The sequence below is a fragment of the Geotrypetes seraphini genome, chromosome 8 (genome assembly GCF_902459505.1).
Source record: "Geotrypetes seraphini chromosome 8, aGeoSer1.1, whole genome shotgun sequence".
NCBI classification, from domain to species: Eukaryota; Metazoa; Chordata; class Amphibia; order Gymnophiona; family Dermophiidae; genus Geotrypetes; species Geotrypetes seraphini.
The window spans coordinates 112246902-112268773 of NC_047091.1; the positions used below are offsets into that span (position 1 = coordinate 112246902).

The 21872-nt window shown below is 41.3% G+C and overlaps 1 protein-coding gene across 1 annotated transcript in view; it reads left to right on the top strand.

The window, feature by feature from the left end:
* The window catches only part of UNC13A (unc-13 homolog A), a 286301-nt gene that overhangs the window by 58686 nt on the left and 205743 nt on the right, over positions 1–21872 (top strand). Inside the window, exons 2-3 of the mRNA XM_033955982.1 lie at positions 13075–13104; positions 18904–19003. Coding sequence (XP_033811873.1) covers positions 13075–13104; positions 18904–19003 — 130 coding nt within the window. The remainder of the gene's footprint in view (positions 1–13074; positions 13105–18903; positions 19004–21872) is intronic.

Consider the following 21872-nt stretch of genomic DNA (forward strand, 5'->3'; position numbering starts at 1 on the left):
AACTGAAGATTTAAAAGAAAAGAAAAGTGAATACAACATATGCAAAGTACATACCATGACTCTTTCTAACAAGGATTTAGACCAGAGATTCTCAGATCCAGGCAGGGTCCTCCCCCTCCCCCCCCCCCCCCCAAAAAAAAAAAAAGCTTGCTTGCAGGTTGTCCTTCTTTCAATTTCAGGCAGGTTTCGAGCCTCCAGTGATATGGAGGGCCCAGGGCAATTGCCCTATCCTGCTTGCCCAACCCTAATGCTGGCCCTGAATCCAGGATGTAGTTTTACAGTTTGTGCAGCTTTCATGCCAGTTTAATGATATTTTTCAGCCACAAACACATGTTTAAGGTACAGTATAATCACTCACTGGAGTTTTGTACTGTTCCACAGCTATTCCTGTTTTAGGAGAGGGTTTTGTGATATTAAGTGTCTGGTATAATGCTGTGGCAGAGATGCTAAAAGATAACAAAGCATGATGCTGGAATGAAGGCAGAGAAGAAAGAGGGGCAGTGGAAAAAAAATACCCCTGCAAAGAAGATTAGATGCTAGGTGGTGAGGAGGTGGAATTATTAGAGATTTACATTTGTGTTAGCAAGGAAAACACAAGAGGAAACACGATTCTGGACTTAGTTCTAAATGGGCTGCGAGGACCGGCACAGGATGTAGAAGTAGAAGGGACGTTGGGAAACAGCAATCACAATATGATCCGCTTCAACCTGGAAATAGGGGCGAAACGTCGGCCCAGAACGACAGCCACGGCCCTAAACTTCCGAGAAGAAAACTACGAAGGGATGAGACGCATGGTGGGGAAGAAAATTAAGAAGAGGATAAACAATATAAGAACGCTGGAGCAAGCTTGGTCTCTTTTTAAGGATACGGTCACCGAGGTGCAAAATCTATATATACCACATATCAACAAGGGAACAAAGAGGAAAAAGACTAAAGAACCGGCGTGGCTCACTGTAGAGGTTAAGGAAGCGATTAAAGACAAAAAAACCTAATTTAAGGAATGGAAAAGATCGAAAACGGATGAGAACTGGAATAAGCACAAGCAACACCAATGCAGGTGCCATAAGGTGGTAAAAGTGGCAAAAATAGCCAAGGAGGCGAAAAACTTCAAGCCATTCTTTCAATATATTAAAGGAAAACGACCCACGAAGGAAGCGGTGGGACCGTTGGATGATCAAGGAATAAAGGGAGTTCTAAAGGAGGACAAAGAAATCGCCGATAGACTGAACACATTTTTTGCATCTGTATTTACCAAAGAGGATAGACACAGCATACCGGAACCCATCAGGTTATATGCTGGAAGTGAAAACGGGAAACTGAGAGGGGTGACAGTCAGCCTAGAAGAGGTATACGGGCAGATTGATAGGCTTAAGAGCAATAAATCCCCGGGACCGGATGGCATCCATCTGAGGGTCCTAAAGGAATTGAAAGGGACCATAGCTGAACTACTTCAACTGATAGCCAATCTGTTGATCAAAACGGGAAAGATTCCGGAGGACTGGAAGGTGGTGAATGTTACGCCAATCTTTAAAAAAGGTTCGAGGGGAGATCCAGGAAACTACAGGTGAGTCTGACCTCAGTACCGGGAAAGATGGTAGAGGCACTGATAAAGGACCGCATCATTGATCACCTTGATGGACACGGTCTGATGAGGACCAGCCAGCACGGTTTCAGCAAAGGCAGATCTTGTTTGACGAACTTTCTGCACTTCTTCAAGGGAGTAAGCAGGCAGATAGATAAGGGTGACCCGGTTGACATTGTATATCTGGACTTTCAGAAGGCATTCGACAAGGTTCCGTATGAATGACTACTTCGGAAAATTGCGAACCATAGAATCGAGGGAGAAATACTCAAGTGGATTAAAAACTGGCTGGAGCATAGGAAACAGAGAGTGGGGGTGAATGGGCAATACTCAAACTGGAAGAACGTCACCAGTGGGGTGCCGCAGGGCTCAGTGCTTGGACCCGTGCTCTTCAACATCTTTATAAATGATCTGGATATAGGTATGATGAGTGAGGTGATTAAATTTGTGGACAACACGAAGTTATTCAGAGTAGTGAAGACGCAGGGGGATTGCGAAGATCTACAACATGACATAACCAGGCTTGAGGAATGGGCATCGACATGAAAGATGAGATTCACCGTGGATAAATGTAAAGTAATGCATGTCAGTAACAAAAATCTCAGGCAAGAGTACAGGATGTCCAGGGCAGTACTTGGAGCGACCTCCCAGGAAAGGGACTTGGGAGTTCTGATCGACAAGTCGATGAAGCCTTCCACACAATATGTGGCGGCTGCAAAAAGGGCGAACAGAATGCTAGGAATGATTAAGAAGGGGATCACGAACAGGTCGGAGAAGGTTATCATGCCGCTGTACCGGGCCATGGTGCGCCCTCACCTGGAGTACTGCGCCGTACATGAAGAAGGACACAGTAGTACTCGAAAGGGTCCAGAGAAGAGCGACTAAGATGGTTAAGGGGTTGGAGGAGCTGCCATACAGTGACAGATTAGAGAAACTGGGCCTCTTCTCCCTCAAACAGAGGAGATTGAGAGGGCTCATGATCGAAACATTCAAGGTACCGAAGGGGATAGACTTAGTAGATAAGGACAGGTTGTTCACCCTCTGCAAGGTAGGGAGAACGAGAGGGCACTCTTTAAAGTTGAAAGGTGATAGATTCCATACAAATGTAAGGAAGTTCTTCTTCACCCAGAGAGTGGTGGAATACTGGAATGCTCTCCCGGAGGCTATCATACGGGAAAAAACCCTCCAGGGATTCAAGACAAAGTTAGACAAGTTCCTACTGAACAAGGATGTACGCTGGTTAGGCTAGTCTCAGTTAGGGCACTGGTCTTTGACCAAAAGGGCCACCGCATGAGTGGACTGCTGGGCGCGATGGACCACTGGTCTGACCCAGCAGCGGCATCTCTTATGTTCTTATGTATTTGGTCCATTAGCAATACCTTACAAAATATGGGGGTCAATATTCATAGAAACATGAGAAAAGATAAAGGGCAAATGGCCCATTGAGTCTGCCCATGCACAGCATCCACTATCTCCTCTCCCTCATGCCAGTCCCACACTTTCTTGAATTCAAACGTGGTCTTTATCTGCACCACCTATACCGGAAGACTATTCCATGCATCTACCACCCTTTCTGTAAAAAAGTATTTCCTTAGATTACTCCTCAGCCTTTCACCTCTTAACTTTATTCTATGTCCTCCCATTCTGGAGTTGCCTTTCAATTGAAACAGACTTGCCTCATGCGTATTTATGCCATGCAGCTATTTAAACATCTCTATCATATCTCCACTCTAACGCCTTGCCTCCAAAGCATACATATTGAGATCTTTGAGTCTGTCCCCATATGCCTTATGATGAAGACTACTGACCATTTTAGTAACCTTCCTCTAGTCTGACTGCATCCTGTTTTATCTTTTTGAAGATGTGGTCTCCAGAATTGTACACAACATTCTAAATGAGTTCTTACCAGAGTTTTATACAGTGGCATCAATACTTCCTTTTTCCTATTGGCCATACCTCTTCCTATGCAACCTAGCATCTTAGCTTGCGCTGTCACCTTTTCAACCTGTTTGGCCACCTCAGTGGCGTACCTAGCATATGTGACACCCAGGGCCCATCATTTTTTGACACCCCCCCCCCATCTGTACGAAAAAAATGCCACACGTCACACATAAGTACCTAGGAAAAGGCAGCATCTTACATACTGAAGTGAGCAGTACAACATCAATAAACCCATTGTAAATCTAAACAAGCCAGACTAGTAGAGATCAATCCTACACCGTCAATCCTAACAGAAAACCATGTCTTTCGAACACACAGAACACAGAAAACACCTTCACCTAGTATGGAATATGTCATCACAAACTAACCCCTCCCCTTTTTACAAAACTGTAGTGTGGATTTTAGCCACGGTAGTAACAGCTCTGACGCTCATAGAATTCTGAGCATCAGAGCTGTTACCACCACGGCTGGCACTAAAAAATGCTCCACAGTTTTGTAAAAGGGGGGATAAAATAGAAATACATAGACAAAGGTTAAATTGAACTAGCAAGAAGCTGGACTCTGCATAAAATGCAACACCACAGAAACAGTGACACATGTCTCCTAAAGCAATAAATAAATAGAAAATTTTTGTTCTACCTTTGTCTTCTCTGGTTTCTGCTTTCCTCATCTTCTTGTTACTGTCTTCCTTCCATCCACTGTCTGCCATCTCTCTACCCCTCCCTATATGGCATCTTCTCTCATTCTATGTCCCTTCCATCTCTCCTTTCACTCCCATTGGTCTGGCATCTCTCTCCTCTCCTTCCCTCTCCCACATCTCTTGTCTGCAATCCCTTTCTTCCCTCATTTCCCTTTTCAATTTATTTTTTGCATCCATCTAGATTACGTTCTTACTACCCTCTCATCAATTTCCTTTTTTACTGTCTACCTACAGCTCGCCACCTATTTTCCTCACCCCCTCCAGTATTTCCCTAACTCAATCCTTTTCCCCCATCATCTGCCCCTTCTCCCTACTTCCATCATCTGCCCTCTTTTCTCTCCCCTTTCTCACCACTTCCATCATCTGCCCCCTTCTCTCAATCTCTCCATCCACCACAGGCCCATCTTTCTCCCTTCCTCACCTTTCCGATTTTGGCAACAAGATCTGCACCCCCCCCCCCCCCCCGCGATGACACTTAAGATCGGCAATGGGCCTCCTTCTACCCCTGGCATCAACAGAACTTCAGATTGGCAACGCAGTGCTCAGTCAAAAGTGGAAACAGGAAGCTAAGTCAGAGGGAAGCTTTTGACGTGAGCACTAGAGAATGACACAGGGAAAAAATCTGTCCCCGTCACTGCACCATCCCCTTCACCGCCATCCCATTCACCGCCCCGTCACCATCTCCGCAGCATCCATACAAGCCTCAGTACTGCAATATTTAGCTTATTCCTTCCTTATAAATCAAAGTTCTGGCTGCTGAACTGGAGAAAGAGATGTTCAGTTGGCAGGGCTTTGTTTATAAATTTTTATCAACGCAACTAATATACTACTTTATCCTGAAGCAAAAAAAAAGAAATAGAATTTTTTTTCTACCTTTGTTGCCTGGTTTCTGCTTTCCTCATGTTCTCATTCAATTCCTTCCATCCACTCTCTCTCTTCTCTTTGCGTCTTCCATTTGCTCTAATACTGTGCCTCTCCATTTCTCCCCCCTTCCAAATTGGTCTGGCACCCATCTTCTTCCCTCAGCTCCCCCCATAGTCTGGCATCTCTGTCTTCTTCCCTGCCAGTGTCTTCTCCCCACTCTCTCTTCCCCATTTTCCTTCAGCATCTTCTCTCCACTCTTTCTTCCCCATTTCCTTTCAGCGTCCTTCTCTCCCCGTCTTCCCCATGTCCTGTCAGCGTCCTTCTCCCCCCTCTGTCTTCCCTATGTGCTTTCAGTGTCCTTTTCCCCCTCTGTCTTCCCCATGGCCTTTCAGCGTCCTCTCCCCCATCTTCCACATGTCCTTTCAGCATCCTTTTCCCCCCCCCATCTTCCCCATGTGCTTTCAGCATCCTTCTCTCCCCTCTGTTTTACTCATTTCCCTTAAGCATTTTTTCCTCTCCACTCCACCTTTCCTCCCTTTCTCCATCCCTGTCTCTTACCTTCGTGGCGCTTCCCCTACGCCCGGTCCGACAAACCTCCCTGCCCTGTGGCCGCGAGTCTAAATTACTTTCTTACAGCAGCCGAGCATTGTAGTTGCATATGGATGCCGTAAATGTCGTCTCTGATGCAACTTCCGGTTGCATCAGAGATGACCTTTACGGCAGCCACACGCAGCTTCAATGCTCCAGCTGCTGTAAGAAGGTAATTTAGACTCGTGGCCACAGGGCAGGGAGGTTTGTCAGACCGGGCCTGTTGTTAGTCAGTCAGGCGGGCGGGGGGAAAGCGCCATGAAGGTAAGGGAACCTGACAGGCTGTGCACCCCCCCCTAAGGCTGCACCCGGGGCAGACCTCCCCCCTTCCCCTTGGTACGCCACTGGGCCACCTTAAGATCATCACATACAATCACACCCAAATTGCATTCCTCTTTCATGTAAAAGTTCTTCACCCTGTAAACTGTACTGTTCCTTCGGGTTTTTGCAGCCCAAATGCATGACCTTGCATTTCTAAGCATTAACTCTTAGCTGCCAAATTTCAGGCCATTCCTCAAGCTTCAAAGGGTCCTACTAATAAGCTTTAAATGGGCAGGACAGGCTATTGCCTGGCTAAACCCTGCTAAGCTAACTATGCCCAGATCAGTGGTGTAGTAAGGGTGAGTGGCGCTTGGGGTGGTGGTGTCCCTCTCCCGCCCTCTTCCCCACCTCCTTGCCACTCGCACCCCCTTCCCTTTCCCCGCACATTTTAAACTTTTCCGGCGTGGAAATGATGTCAGAAAGCACCAAAAAGGGAAGGGAAGGCAAGGGGAAGTGGGGAGCAAATTAGTGGGTGGGTGGGCAAACAAGTGAGCGAGGGAGGGCAGAGAGGAGGAGGGGTGCCACCATGCCCAGGGCAGATTGCACCTCCCACACCTCCCATATTATCCCTCTGGCCCAGTGAAATTTAACTGGTTTGTGCCACTGAATATCCCCTCTGACCAATAAAGCACTAGGTTATAGGTGGTGAGGTGCAAAAGTACAGTCAGCACTTTATCAATTAGTGGCCCTCCCAATTTTATCCACCATGTTTTTGGTTTTTTAATACTTTTTATTGATATTGTCTCTCCACCATGTTAGCCTTGCACTAGTCTCAATATCAGCTAGTGCCCTAATAGACTTGTCAGAGTTTGAATGGAAGAAGCAGCTCTTTCAAACCCATCCTCTGACTTGCTGTTGTATATTTTAATATATTGCAGAGCCTGTCTTAGTCTGTGTTCACCTATTTACAATTTGTTTCTGGGGAGGGGTGGGTGGAGGGTAGGGGCTTCTTTGTTGGGGGGTGGGGGTATGGTGGGTCCGGGGAGGACATAAGAGTCCAGTCCTCCGCGGGTGTTTGATGAAAATGTATCCCATGGTTGTTATTGCCGTTGTATTTACTGTTGCTTAATAAAATAGATTTGAACTAAAAATGTATTGCTTTCCAGGAATGGACTGAATTCTATTTCCGGCAAAGAATGCACAGTGGCCAGGACAACTTGGGAAATTATTTGCTAGAGAAACAGGCTTTCAACCCCGACTCAAAACACACACACTTGCTTTTGTCAGCTATTAGCACAGAATAAGATTGTGCTTCGTAATCATCACACTTTTTATTTCAGCCTTTGATCTTTATTTTTTATCCCTCCCTATTGTTATATCCCTTACGCGTCTCATTTACTATCATACATTGTATTTCTTCCCCCACTCTCCTTTCAGTCCTGTTTATGTTATGTGACTTGTTTATGTTATTTGTACTGACTCCCTGTACATGGGATGTATTACATGGGATGTATTGTTATCCTGTACATGGTGATGTATTATTATTATTATTTTAGATTTGTCCATCGCTTTGTATTAAGATTAAGCGATTCATCAAATTTTAAATAAAACTTGAAAGCTGCTCTTTAGGCTGGAGCCATGAAGGGTAGATAGCAATAGCCAGAGAAGAATAAGAGCATTCAGCCTACCACTCATTGCCACCACAAAAACCAAAACCTCAGCTCTTTTAACATCTGAAAGCTTTTTGACTGGGATATAGAGCTAGGAATGATGAGCTGTCATTTGACAAATGTGTTTTATCCTAATGAGAGAGGGTGTATAGGCTATTTTGTCACTTGCTCTTAGTCTTAACATTATCTTCAACTTTCCCTCTCTGTCTCAGCTTTGTTTAAACCCAGCTTTATTAGCAGAGAAAGAGTTTATTAAAATAAATATTTTTGGATGCAAATGACAAGATCCATCAGTTTTTGTGGCTACATTTTTGCAAATCTTTGGGTCAGATCCTTTTTTATATCTCTTGGTAAAAAAAAAAAAAAATTAGTTATGGTGTTAGGGAATGTGTTGGTTTTTGAGAAACCTGGATGTACCAGTTGGGGAGGGGGAGGGAAAGGGGGGAGGTGGCATGAAAGATTGAATGCCTCAGCCGGAGCTGTTTGCCTCTCCAAGGCACAAGTTTCAAGTTTAATTAAAATTTGTTATCCCCACCTTAATGAACAAATATTTTCAACTCAGTACCTCAGAGGAAATCTCTTTAGAATCATTGTGAGATGCTTTCAAAGCTACTATGAGAGGCAAATCATTTCGAATTCGGCATATATTAGGAGATTGTTAAAAAAAGGAATTGTATGATTTGGAACAACAATATTAAGAATTTACGGCCTCTTTTACAAAGCCGTGCTAGCGGCTGCTGCACGGCAACAGCCCCAAAGCCCTTTAAATCTCTAGGGGCTTCTGGGCCGTTAGCGCAGCGCAGCCACTAGCACGGCTTTGTAAAAGAGCCGTTAGAGTCACAATTGGCCTTGAAATGGGAACAAATTACTTTATAGGCCCTCTTGAAAGCTAAATATAAATACAATGAGATTTCCTCATAATTGGCTAGGAAAGATTTGTTTTCTCAACAGGCTCTGTATTATGGAAACTCGAATAAAGCAGGAAGATTATTGGCTAATTATCTAAAAGCCAAAAAAAGAAAAGTAAAGATTGTGGCTATTAAAGATGAAAAGGGTGAAACTCATTCTCAAATTGGAAATATTTTAAAACAATTTCTGAACTATTATAAAGCTTTATATTCTTCTGAGCTTTATTCAAATACAGAACTTGAGGGTTTAGAATTTTAAAAGTTAATCAAGGGGCCAAAAATTCCCGAGCATATAAAAGGAACTCTTGAGGCACCTATATTACTGAAAGAACTTCAAGCAGCGCTGAAGTCCCTTAGAGTTGGATCCACTCCAGGTGGTGATGGGTTTGCTGTAGTTTTACAAACCATTCCAAATTACATTATTACCTCACCTTAAATTTATATCAGGCTCAACTAACTAAAGGTTGCATTTCAGGTACTATGGCAGAATCTTTAACTATTGTTTTACCGAAGCCAAATTAAAATCCCATGTTGGTTTCAAATTACAGGCCTATTTCTTTGATTAATGTAGATGGAAAATTCTGGCTAAGTTATTGGCTTTACGCTTGGCCAAGGCTCTCCCTTATATTATTGGTATGCACCAAATGGGTTTTGTTGCTCAAAGACATTCTTCACATAACACCAGTCTGGCTTTTCATATGTTAAATTTAACAAAAGCCATGGAAGATCCGGCCTTCTCTGTATCTTTGGATGCAGAGAAGGCCTTTGATCGTGTGGAATGGACTTTTATGTATCAAGCAATGAAATGGTTTGGTGTTGGTTCCAGATTTATACAAATTCAGATTTATACAGATTCAAACCTTGTATAGTTCCCCTTCTGCCAGATTATATATTAATAATACTTTTTCAGAACTTTTTCGTCTGGAGAGGGGAGTTAGACAAGCGTGTCCATTATCTCCTTTGCTTTTTGATATTGTTCTGGAACCCTTGCAATTGGCTATTCAACAGGCAAAGGAAATTCAGGGTATTCCTTATGCAGGTCAGTAATATAAGGTCTCTGCTTATGCTTATGCTTCATTTAAGGAATCCTGAATCTACCATCCCACATTTACTAGATTTGATTGACATATTTGGAAAATTTTCTGGATATAAAATAAATTGGAGTAAATCGGAAGTTCTTCTGCTAAATGTACACTCATTCCCTTTTCTTTGGAAAGAAGATGGTATAAAATATTTAGGTATTTGGATTCAAAAATCACTGGAAGATACGATGAGAGTAAATGAAAATCCTTATTGCTAAAGGTCTCAGATATGTGTGAGCAATGGAACCCCTTATATCTTTCTTGGTGGGGGAGAGTCCAAACGGTTTTTTTGCCTGTGGTTTGTTACCAAATGGGTATGTTACCAGTTTATTTTCAGGGGTCCTTTTACAAGAAATTAAATAGTATTCTTACTAAATTTATGTGGCTGGGTAAAACTGTATTGGATCCTTCCTGTGCTCATGGAGCATCTTCCGGATTGGTTAATATTAGAATGGCAACTTCTATCCCCATTGCGTTTGTGTCATGTTTTAATAATAATAATAACTTTATTTTTATATACTGCCATACCACAAACAGTTCTAAGTAGTTTACAAGAGAAGAGACTGTATACAGACAGCGACTTTACAGAGAACTTTTGAAATTACATTGGCATGCTAAGTTTAGTCAGGTTTATCTGGAAGTGTTTTGGAAGTACATCAGGTTGAAGTGGGGTCAGAGAAATTTGTCAAAGAGATAAGTTTTTATTGACTTTCTAAACGTTTGGTACGAAAGTACATTTGAGATGAAGTTGGTTAAACATTTGATCCATTTGCCTGCTTGGAATGATAGTGTTCTATCGAGGTAATTCATATAGGTGCAGCCCTTTAGGGATGGCAAAGCGAACATGTAGGTACTGCATGTATTAGTTGTGCCTGGGAATTCAAATTGGTGAGACAGATAGGATGGGGATGAAGCTGTCATAGTTTTGAAGCAAAGGCAAGCAAACTTAAAAATGACCCTTGCTTCCACAGGTAGCCAGTGTAGTTTTTTGTAATATGGGCTTACATGGTCTGATTTCTTGAGGCCATAAATGAGATGGACTGCAGCATTTTGGATGACTCTCAGTTGTTTGATGGTTTTTTTGAGAGATCCCAAGTATATAATATTGCAGTAGTCTAAGGTACTTAAGATCAGGGATTGAACCAGCAGTCGAAAGGAAAAGAAATCGAAGTATTGTTTAATGGTGCGAAGTTTCCATAGAGTGAGAAAGCATTTTTTGACTTGAGCATTAGTGTGATCTTCAAACGTCAGGCTTCGGTCCAGGGTGATGCCAAGGATTTTGGTTGTGGGATTAATTGGATAATCTGATCCATTTAGTCTCAAGGAGGTGTTCACGATCTTGTTATTGGGACTTGCCAAGAAGATCTTGGTTTTTTCAGGATTCAGTTTTAGTTTGGACTGCATAGTCCAATGTTCTACCTTGGTAAGGACGGATGAGATGAATTGTTCTGGCTCTTGGGTTAATGAGGTTATGGGAATAATGATTGTTATATCATCCGCGTATATGTACGATTTCAGTTTTAAATCGGATAGCATATTTTCCACTAACGCCATGTAGATCTTGAAAAGTGAGGGGGAGAGTGGGGAGCCCTGTGGCACTCCGCAGGGATTGGACCAAGCTTGAGAATAGGTTCCTTCGCTGTAGACCTGGTATGTACGTTTTTTTTAGGAAACCTGTGAACCAATTTAGTACCTGTCCGGAAATGCCGATGGAATCAAGGCACCTAAGCAGGAGGTCATGATCAACAAGGTCGAAGGCACTGCTCAGGTCGAACTGCAGTACAAGTGCACTTTTTTCCCGGGAAAACAAATGGAAAAGATGGTCAGTCATGGAGGCCAAAACTGTTTCAGTGCTGTAATTTGTTCAGAAGCCAGATTGAGAATCGTGTAGAATGTTAAACTTCTCTAAATATTCCGTGAGATCGATGTTAACCAGACCTTCCATTAGTTTAAGAAAGAATGATATGTTGGCAATGGGTCTGTAGTTGGTCATCAAGGAAACGGATTCCTTTGGGTTTTTGATAATAGGATTCATGAGGATATGACCAAGTTCCTCCTGGAATTTACCGGTACGCATGCAAGATGAAACCCAGTTAAAAAGTTCAGCCTTGAAGGAGATAGGAGCTGTTTTCATAATAGTCGGTGGGCAGTTGTCCAATAGGCAATTGGATTTTACATATTTTGAGTAAAGCTTGAGGAAGTGGCTCCAGTCTGGGTTTTCAAAGTGATTCCAGATCATATCAACAGCTTTCTGCTGCTTTGTCTCAATGCTCCAAATGTCTCTAAGACTAGTTTTTGGGTTTTTATTCAAAAATTCAGATATTAATTTATACCACTAGGCTGCCTGATGCCCCAGCAAATCTGTCTGGAAGCACAGACCCGGTAAGCTATATTGAGTTTTTAAGTTTCGCCAATCAGGGAACCCCTTCTGAATGGCCTGCTTCAACTGCAACCACTTATATACTTGAGACTTTGCGATACCAAATGTTTGTTGCAGTCGTGTAAAGTCAAGCATTTTCCCATCAGATAACACATCATCCAGTGTGCATATGCCCGCCTGCAGCCAGTGCTTCCAGAGGATCTTAGACTCGCCAATTTGAATCTTGGAGTTCAACCACAAGGACTGGGTGGGTGGGATGGGGGTGGAGATATGCCTTTAATTTATTATTTGGTCGTAATTTTGTTTGTCTTGATCATTTGTCTTACTCTTGATTGTCTTTATGCTGTATGAAAGGGTGGGAGGGTGGGAAGGGATATGTATTTATTATATCATTAATGGAATTAAGTGCTGTATCCTTGTATATTGTATGATAATATGTTGCACTTGATGTTGGGTTTATAATGAATAAAGATGTGGAAAAAAAAATTTGTTATCCCACTTATCAAATTTCCAAGCAGCTAACAGTAATAAAATCATAAAATGGAAGGAGCATCTGGTAAAGAGGTGATAAATCGGTATAGATGTTCTGCGGGGGGGGGGGGGGGGGGAGGTCCTTACTGTAAGAAGGGGTTGATGATACACTGGGTTGAAGTAGAGATTCTCAAAAGAATTGCACTTTTTCTTCACTGACTTGATGAAAGGAACAGAGCTTTCAAAAGCTGGTCACAGATGTACTCAATTAAACTAATATGAAGGTTTCCCCTATGGCTTATTTGCTGACTTTATTCAACATATTCAAGTCAACTAATAGGGCAGCTACAATACTGTCTTCCCTTTTCCTCATTCAGTCACTGTCTGCCTTTTCTCTTTATGGAACTGTAGTTCCTTTCCATTATATTTTTTTAAATCACTCTATTGCTAGTTAGAAGGGCGGTATATCAAGAGACTTAATAAGCATAAACATTTTCCCATGGATGGAAACTTAACCATTTTTGTGCTTTTACTCTCAATAGGTTTGATTTAGGGGAAGTCTTCTGTCCTTCCCAAATTGGATTTGATCACAGTTAATTCTCTTTCTCCCTCTCTTTCTCTTTGCAGTAAAGAAAGCTAAGTTTGACGGAGCCCAAGGTAAGTCTGATATTGATTCTGCAGGTTATGCCTGGGACATCATTGCTGTCATCATTGTTGGTGTGATTCGTTCTGCAGGTTAGCAAGGGCTGAAAGATATGGTGATGAGCTTCCAGTTAACTCACTTACTATTACTGTGTACTATAGCGCTGCCAGACGCATGCAGCACTGTAACTTAGATAGAACTCATCACCCTTGTGTGCAGTATGTTGTGTTGGTTGCCATTACCTCTATTTCTACTGGAACCATGTGTGTGCTTGTAGACCCACTAACAAAAAGATCGACTTACTCTCCACTTAATCAAATCAATTATGTGAACACCAAGCACCCTTTTACAGACGACAGAAAAAGCCTCAGGCCTTGGGTGAACCAACCACTTACAGCTCTACCTCACCACTGACATCATTGGCACAAAAAAACTTTCGTCAAACGGGTATGTTTAATTTCAAAAGGAGAAAAAAGTTTTAACATCAAGAAACCTAAGAACAAAAAAAAAATACCACTGGCCTTCTTTAATCAGTCAACATCTTCAGGACTACTGGACTTTAGTGATTGTTGTGTGCTCTTGACTGATAAATGATGGTTTCTTAATGTTAAAACTTTTTTCTCTTTTTGAAATTAAACATACCCATTTGACGAAAGTTTTTTTATGCCAATGATGTCAATGGTGAGGTAGAGCTGTAAGTGGTTGGCTCACCCAAGACCTGAGGCTGTATCTTTTATCTGTAAAAGGCGCTTGCTGTTCACATAATTGATTTGATTAAGTGGAGAGTAAGTAGATCTTTTTGTTAGTGGATTGATTCCCTCTACACCTCACTTTTTTGTGATTTTGCTTGTAGACCCATGCATGAAAAGTATACATCACAAAAACAACAGCCCTTCCTTACATGTTCTTACAAAGTGGTGTGACAGTAGTATCAGGGACATCTTATCCTATAGGCTAGGTGAGGCACAGGCCTAGTGCACCTCTTAGAAGGACAGATGCTGGACTGAGATTTTGGCACCCTTTATCACTAGCAGCCTGGGCCTGAGCCCTCCCCTGGTGCAGCAGGAGGGAGGGACTTGAGAGAAAAGGGGAGATACTGAATCACAGGCAGAAGGGGATAAAGGTACAAATACCCGATTGCAGGCGTGGAGAGGGGGCACCAATGAAAAATTTGGCCCAGGACACCACAATCTCTTGAGCTAGCCCTGAGTAGTGCATTCCCCTCATTCATTTTTCATTCTCCTACCATCCTCCATCTTCTTTGTAGCTGTACATGTTCACTGTGGTCAGGAAGATCAGTTTACTCAGTCTGAGAGGTTGCAGCTGGCTTCTGGGAGTGTCAGAACATGTCTATCCACAGCAACCAACATGCAAGAGCTACTCAGACCGGGAGTCCTGATCATGAATGCTCACAACCCTGCAGCTTTGTGGACAACGTGTTTCTGTTCACATGGCATTTACAGCACTGGAAGCCTTATGAGCTAATTGCTGGTGCTTCTGCAGGCAGCTGAGAGGAAACTGGACTTGGTTCCTATGTAGAGTTTCTCCCTTTTCTCTTATCCCAGACTTGTGCTTTTCTGTCCTAAGTTACTTCCCTTTCTCCATCTTCATTTCCTGGCATTAAATGAGATGTCTGGGCTTCTGAAGGTTGCTGGAATGAAAATATACTTTAAGTGTTACACAGAGGTGAAAAGCAGCATCTCTCCAGCATTATACAGGGACATTTATCTATGCATTTATTTATGTATTCATTTATTTCCCATTTAGAAACCTAAGCAACTTACAATGTAAAACTCATAATTACAACCAGTAAAAATAATACAATTGACACAAATGAACAAACAAAACATAATAAATAGACCATTTAAATTCAAATTATGGTAAATGTATCTTGCCCCAGCTGTCTCTTGAGAAATGGCCAACAGTTCTGATCTGATTTTATATACTTGGAGGTTTCTAAGGTGATTTTATTCCATTGAGCAAGGTTGAGCTTTTTATTTCTTTCTTTATAGTTATATCCTGTTTGCCCAAAGGTCCAAATTAGGAGAGCATAGCATAAAACACAAAATACATTTTACAAGTGAAACAACAGATAAAAATCAGCCTAACCTTATCAATGACACCTTCCTCTCAACCAGGTAGAAATCACAGTGCAGCCAATTCAACTTCCACTACGCCAAAGACCTGTTTCTGTTCTCACCTCTGCTTTAATTAAAGGTCAGCTGGACCCACCGCTGTGCTCCTGCTGCTAAGCTGGTGTGGGATATTCATGTAGCTTTTAGGGTGGGGAAGAGAAGAAAGAAATTAAATTGAAAGCACAATATGAATTGGCTACGGCAAATGAAAAAATGCGGAAAGAGAATGAGCTGCACAGAGTGTAAGAATCAGCACAGTTCATCAGCACGAGAGACAGGATCCGTCGTCCCTGGTTTTACTCCCATGGCATATATGAACTTGGTTTCAGCAGGAGAACTGGAGTCCCAGATGTAAGGACTTTAGCTAAGCTCAATACCCTTAATTCCTAAGACAGTTTCACTTTTAGATTTCGCTTATATGTTCTGATATTGTCATCTTTTGCTCATATTGTCCTGACGTGAGGAAAAGGGTTCTGCTTTTCTAAGCTAGTGAAAAAATGTATTAAGTTAGTCCAATAAAAAAGGTCTCACCTTATTTTCCTTTTTTGTTTTATTTTACGAGTATTACTTTACCTAAGACAGATGGTCAGGTAATTAATTGTAAATGCTCCCTTCCTCCTGCCTAGTCAATTTGACAGAATTTGGTTTCAGTCTGTGTCATTCCAGCCACACCAAGAAAGCACGCCTTCATTTTCTTCTTTACAGCCGCCTGGGGCATGGGCAGAAGAACAGGGTGGACCACTGGGAGCTACAGCCTGACCAATATTTTGCCCAGCTTGGTATCAGTAACCTGAGAGCTTGGTGGTGGAACAGGAGATTGGCTTTATGTTCTCTTAGGCTTCTGTGGCTGGCGTCATGATTGTAGCTGGTTTCCGGGTCTTGCCGGGTCTACGCAGATGTGGCAAGACCCAGAAACTTGCTACAATCAGGAGATTGGTTCCTCAACTAATCTATACTTCTGATTGATGCCTGCCAACAGTTGCTTATAAATATTCAAAGGAACAGGGGACGGTGTTGGCTCCTGAGGAATGCTGTGAGCGGACGGAATAAGGTCCTGTCTTTCACAGAGGATTCAGACCACTGCACTATCACTTCTCCGATATGCCAGTTGACCTAAGGTGCTGGAGAAATAACAGATGGTCCAATTTATCAAAGTCCATCCACAGCAGAAGGAAGTCATTACCATTAATATGTATTCAGGTCCTGACAGGGCCACAGGGCAGTTAATGTTACCTTCTGAGCATCTGACTGCTGTCGATGAAAATCAGGGCTTCATCTAAAAACTGTTTTATGGGGGTCATGCTGGCTTTTCAGCTAGTTTCCCCCAAATAAGTCAGATTGGATACAGGGTGATAATATTCAGCCATTTGGGGGTCCTATTCCTATTTTTTTTTTTTTTGAAACAGAGTGATTGCTACCTTTCTCCACATTCTGTGGTAGTTTCAGCAATAAATCTTCAGTGATAAATTGTTTTAAGTTTGATGGTCCAAGATCAAGACAATAAGGCCCAAATTCTGTAATGGCGCCTAATGTTAGGCACCTATTTTGGAGGCGCCCAACTAGATAAGCACCTATCTAAATTGAATAACAAGCTCAATTAAGATTTTTAATCAGTAATAATTGAAACTTAGGCGCCTATCAAGAAAGAGCGACTCTGTAACAAGGCGCCTCTAAAAATTCAGGCGGCCTTAAAAAAAAATAGGTGCTATGTATGTTAAGCATGGGCGTGGCTTTGTGGAAGATGCCTTGTTACAGAAGCGCTGCTCTTAAGCGTGCTTAAGCGCTCGCAAGGCCGCCTAACTTTTAGTTGTGCCTAGAGCTGGCCTATTTATTGGGTGCCTCCAAAATAGGTGCCACTCAGCTTGATTCACTAAACAGTACTCAATTTTACTGGAATCGCACTGAACGGTGCCTATGTCGGCATCTAACTTTTGGGCGCTTCTTATAGAATTTGCCCCTATGTGTTAGTGTTTAGAATCAAGAGAATTATTACAGTCGGTAGAAGGTCTAAATTCTGTTGTCTTCAATTTACCAATTGACGGGAAGGATACATGAATTTTGTGTGCTCCACAAAGCGCACCTGATTTCTTTATTTCCAACAAGATACCTACTTGCAGGGAGGAGTTCATCTCAGTAGTTAAAGTAGTCAAATTTCAGATAAGGTTGATTTTTTTGTTTTTCCTCGAAATAATTGGCCAGCTGTTCATATAGCAGTCCGGAGAGAGCCGCTAACAGTAACCAAGCATAAGCACTAGTAAGGGAATTAACAATCTGAAAAAAGGTTTTTGGGCTGATCTGTTGCCAATGAGATTAAATTTAAAAATGCGTCTTTTCACCTTTTTCACTGCATTTCTTCAGTTTGTGACAGCTACTTAAAATAATCTAATCTGAGTTTTTATATAACATCTCTCTCTAATCCATCAAAGGTCTATCTAATGCAATTTATAACAGCTTAAAAATATAATCAAATGCATATTACGAGTAGAAATGCATAACATAAATTAAGAATTACTTTCCACTCATTTGCCCAGCGTTGGGTCCAGTTCACTGGATACCCTGGGTTACCCTCTGTAGCCCTTTTAAAAAATTTGTTTTATGCCGGCCACCCTCCATTTCATAGATGCAGTGTCAGATTTTAATGATAGGTTACAGATTACCAATAACAGATCTGTAATTCTCTATTTGAGTTCCTTCAGAATTCTGAGGTGAATACCTTCAGCTCCTGGTGATTTCCTAGTATTTATTTTTTCAGTTTTATTTATCGTCTGTACTATATTTTCAATGGCTTGGTTCATGCCTACTGAACCAGCACTGACAAAGAATGTTTCCTCTGTATGTACCTCCTCAACATCCTCTGTAAAACAAAGAATTAATTAAGGGACCCTTTTACAAAAGTGCCCCAAACTCTGGGCTTAACATGTTCTAATGCCTTGTAATGAACGCACCTGATCTTATTCTATAAAATGAGTCCATTGCCAGGCAGAATGCCCATGGCACACCTAAGCTTCCAAATACCAATATAGCCCATTTGCTTTTACACGCTAAGCAACTAGCACACCAATTTTATCAAATAGCGTCTAGAACATGTGGGGGTATTTCTATAAATGTCGCCTTAATTTAGTCACCCGTAGGCACTTAAGTTAAGAGGGAAATGTCATTTTAAATGAAACTTAAATAAAAATTCAAAGCGCCTTCCAGCGCCTAAACAAACAGTGCCGGAATTGCATCTCTGGAGATGTCTACTGATGCCTAACACCACTATAGGCATGGCTAATGCTGGAAATGGCATTAGGTATGATTCACGTCAAAGGTAGGTGCCATTTAGCCAAGCTGGCAGACTGTTGCCCCTTGGATCACATCCTGCATTCCACTAAAAATAATGGCTTGATATTCAAAGGGAACTATCTGGATAATGGCAGCATGATTCTTGGTTTTTCAGTAGCACTATACTGCTCTGAAAAGCCATAACACATAACTCAGATTTTAGTCAAAACTAAGGCCCTCTTTTACTAAGGTGTGCTAACCGATTAGCACGCACTAAAGGCTAACATGTGCATGTTAGTCTATGGAGCTGTTCCTGGCTGGTTACATAGCTTTGAATTTTAGCATGTTTGAGTCCACCACATGTCTAATTTATCCAAGTAGACATAGGCTAATATTGTTTTGTTTTGTTTTCAGAAAAATTTAATGCTTACGTTACCCTCAAGGTGCAAAATGTCAAAAGCACAACCATCGCGGTGCGGGGAAACCTGCCATGTTGGGAGCAGGATTTCATGTTGTAAGTACATGCTGCTTTGATTGCCTCTGTTGAAGCTCTTCGATAGAAAAGAATTTAAAATATGAATTGCCAACAAGTGTACCACATTGGCACATGTTCTATTTGTGTACTGTCTTAGGTCCCTGTGTATGGAGGTCTTCACAAGCTTTGATTCAGAAAGGGAAATGGGATGGGAGAAGAGAAACCTCACCACCTTAGTATACATCAGGCCTAAGGACATACTTAGCCTGTTAGTTTTTCAGGATATCCACAATGAATATGCATGAGATAAATTTGCATTAATTCTATGCAAATCCATATTTATTGAGGATATCTTGAAAACCCGGTTGGGTTGGTGTGTCCTGCGGACTGGGTTGAGAACCACTGATATAAATGGGTCTTTCCCAGCAAAAGGCCATAGTGTATGCTGTAATGATAAATTGTGCTCTGATCATCTAACTTTAAGGAATTATTTTGCAGAGTTTAATAGTGAGTCACTGTAACGTTGTACGTTCTTATGCTAAGTTATCCCAGGAATACTGAGAGTAGATTCTCAAGCGGCCCCTGCACTTTCAGGTGTTCCCAGATCCTCTGTATTCCCCCACTTCAGGGGCATTTTCAAAATTGAAGGTCTCCACTCCCCACCCCCACCCCATCATTCACTAATGAACATCTGTCCTTGCCTTGAGATTAGCAGAATAATAAGAGGTAGGGATCTGCGAATGCTCAGGCAGTGCAGATACAGAGCAGACCGCACAAACCAAATTGTAATGTAGGTACAAATCACAACACTCTACTTTGTATTGTAATGAGCATCAGTTCACTTGCTTATTGTTAAACTCACATTATTCAAGCTGTGACAATAATCCTGTCAATATCTAGTTTCAAGTTTATTAAAAATTTGAGATACCACCTTATCATTTATTTCAAGGTGGTTATACATTTTAAAATAGAGTAAAAATAGATAATACAATTATACATACCTTTAAAAAAATAAAAATACAAGATTAGACAAACGGGTACAAGTGGAAAAAAGGGGAGAACTACAATGATTACAGAAAAGTAAGATATAAAGGTATAAACAAAAGGGAGGGATTAAAAACAAGTAATCCCAATACGGGTGGACTTATAAAAGATAAAAAAAATTTAGAATCCTCAAAAGGACATTTACACTTGAAAGGCATCTTTGAAAAGGAATGTTTTTAGAAAAGATTTAAATTTCTCAAGATTGGTTATCTCTCTTAGAGCATTTGGTGCCGAATTCCAGAGGGTTGGGGCAACTATTGAAAAGTAATAGTGTTTCTTCTAGTGTTAATATGGTTCAAGGTTGGGATTGCTAATAAATTTTGCACCGAGGAACGAAGATAACGTGATGTTGCATACGGTATCAAAAATTTATTAATGAATTCTGGCTGTCCAGTGTTTCTTGTTTTAAAAGTCAATAATAGTTTTATAGATGATACGGTGATGGATGGGAAGCCAATAGGCTTTTTTCAGAAGAGGAGTTACATGGTCGAATGCACATGCACTGGTTTATTTCAGTCTTCTTATCTATGTCTTTTTAAACCATGAGTTGATTGTTTCTTAAATAATTTTTCATGTTTGCAGTTTTACATATGGACCAATTCCTGTTTTTAAGATACAGTAGAGTCTTGATTATCCGATATACAGTAAATGGGACTGGCCCATTGTTGGATAATTGAAAAGTTGGATAACACGAAACAAATTGAAATTGCATAGAAAATGTGTATTTTAAGTGCTGCACTGAAAGTAGAGACTCCAAGCCAAACAGAAGTAGGTGCTGCCTTCCACTAAATTGGACGCCAAGGAAATGGGAAAAAATGTTGCGATGTAATGGGGGGAGTGTCTGTCAGATATGCTGGATGGTCAGATTAGCAAAGGTCAGATAATCAAGACTGTACTGTATTATTTACTCATTTTGCTCAATATGTTTTTTTTATGGTATGGTTTTTAAATTTCTGTCTGCGGCAACAAGAAGAATCCACCAAATACGTAGATCCACAGTAGAAAAGGGACAACCAGGAGACAAAACAATACAGTGGAGATGATCTCGATGAACGGTATCAAATCCTTAGCATGGACCCGACACAGTCCATGTTTTGGTAATTGAATATGGTTGGCAATTACCGAAACACGAACTGTGTCAGGTCCATGTCATGGATTTGATACTGTGTACTATTTGGATTTTAAAGTACTGTACATGCATCGCTTTTATATGTCAGGCACTGTTTTTTAGTCTGTTCTGCTTTAATAAATTACCTATTTCCTTATCATTTAGCTTGTATGCTTTGCTCTGTCTGCATTGAGTAGCTGGTAGGAATTGGTAGGAGCCCAAGAGGTGAAGCTTCATTTGGTGAAGGTTTATCCTTATCCCCATAATTTTGAATTTAGCCACTAGCTTGACCTGTCTATAAATTTCATATGCAACTATTAAGATGTTTCATTGTATTGTATGGACTGCTTTGGCATCATATCACCGTTATTTGAATGTTCTATTATAAGCCTATTAAAGTGTTTCATATGTATTGTATTGACTTTGTGAGTATCATATCTATATTCTATGAATGTTCTTTCATGCTGCCTATTATGGTGTCATTCAGAATCTGCTGTTAAATATGTATATTTATGTTTCATATTAGTCCTTTTACTAGGTTTCAATTTGCCATCTTCAGATCCAATATTCAGTGTTATTTAGCCGGCTGTGAGCAGCTGCCAGCTAAATAGCACATAGCTGGTTATCCAGCGATATTCAGTGGGAGATAGACGGCTATCTCTCACTGAATATTGGCTTAGTGGTTTGGCCAGTGACCAACTGGGTTGTGTGACTTAGCCGGTCATCATTAATATTCAGTGACTAGCTGGCCAAGCT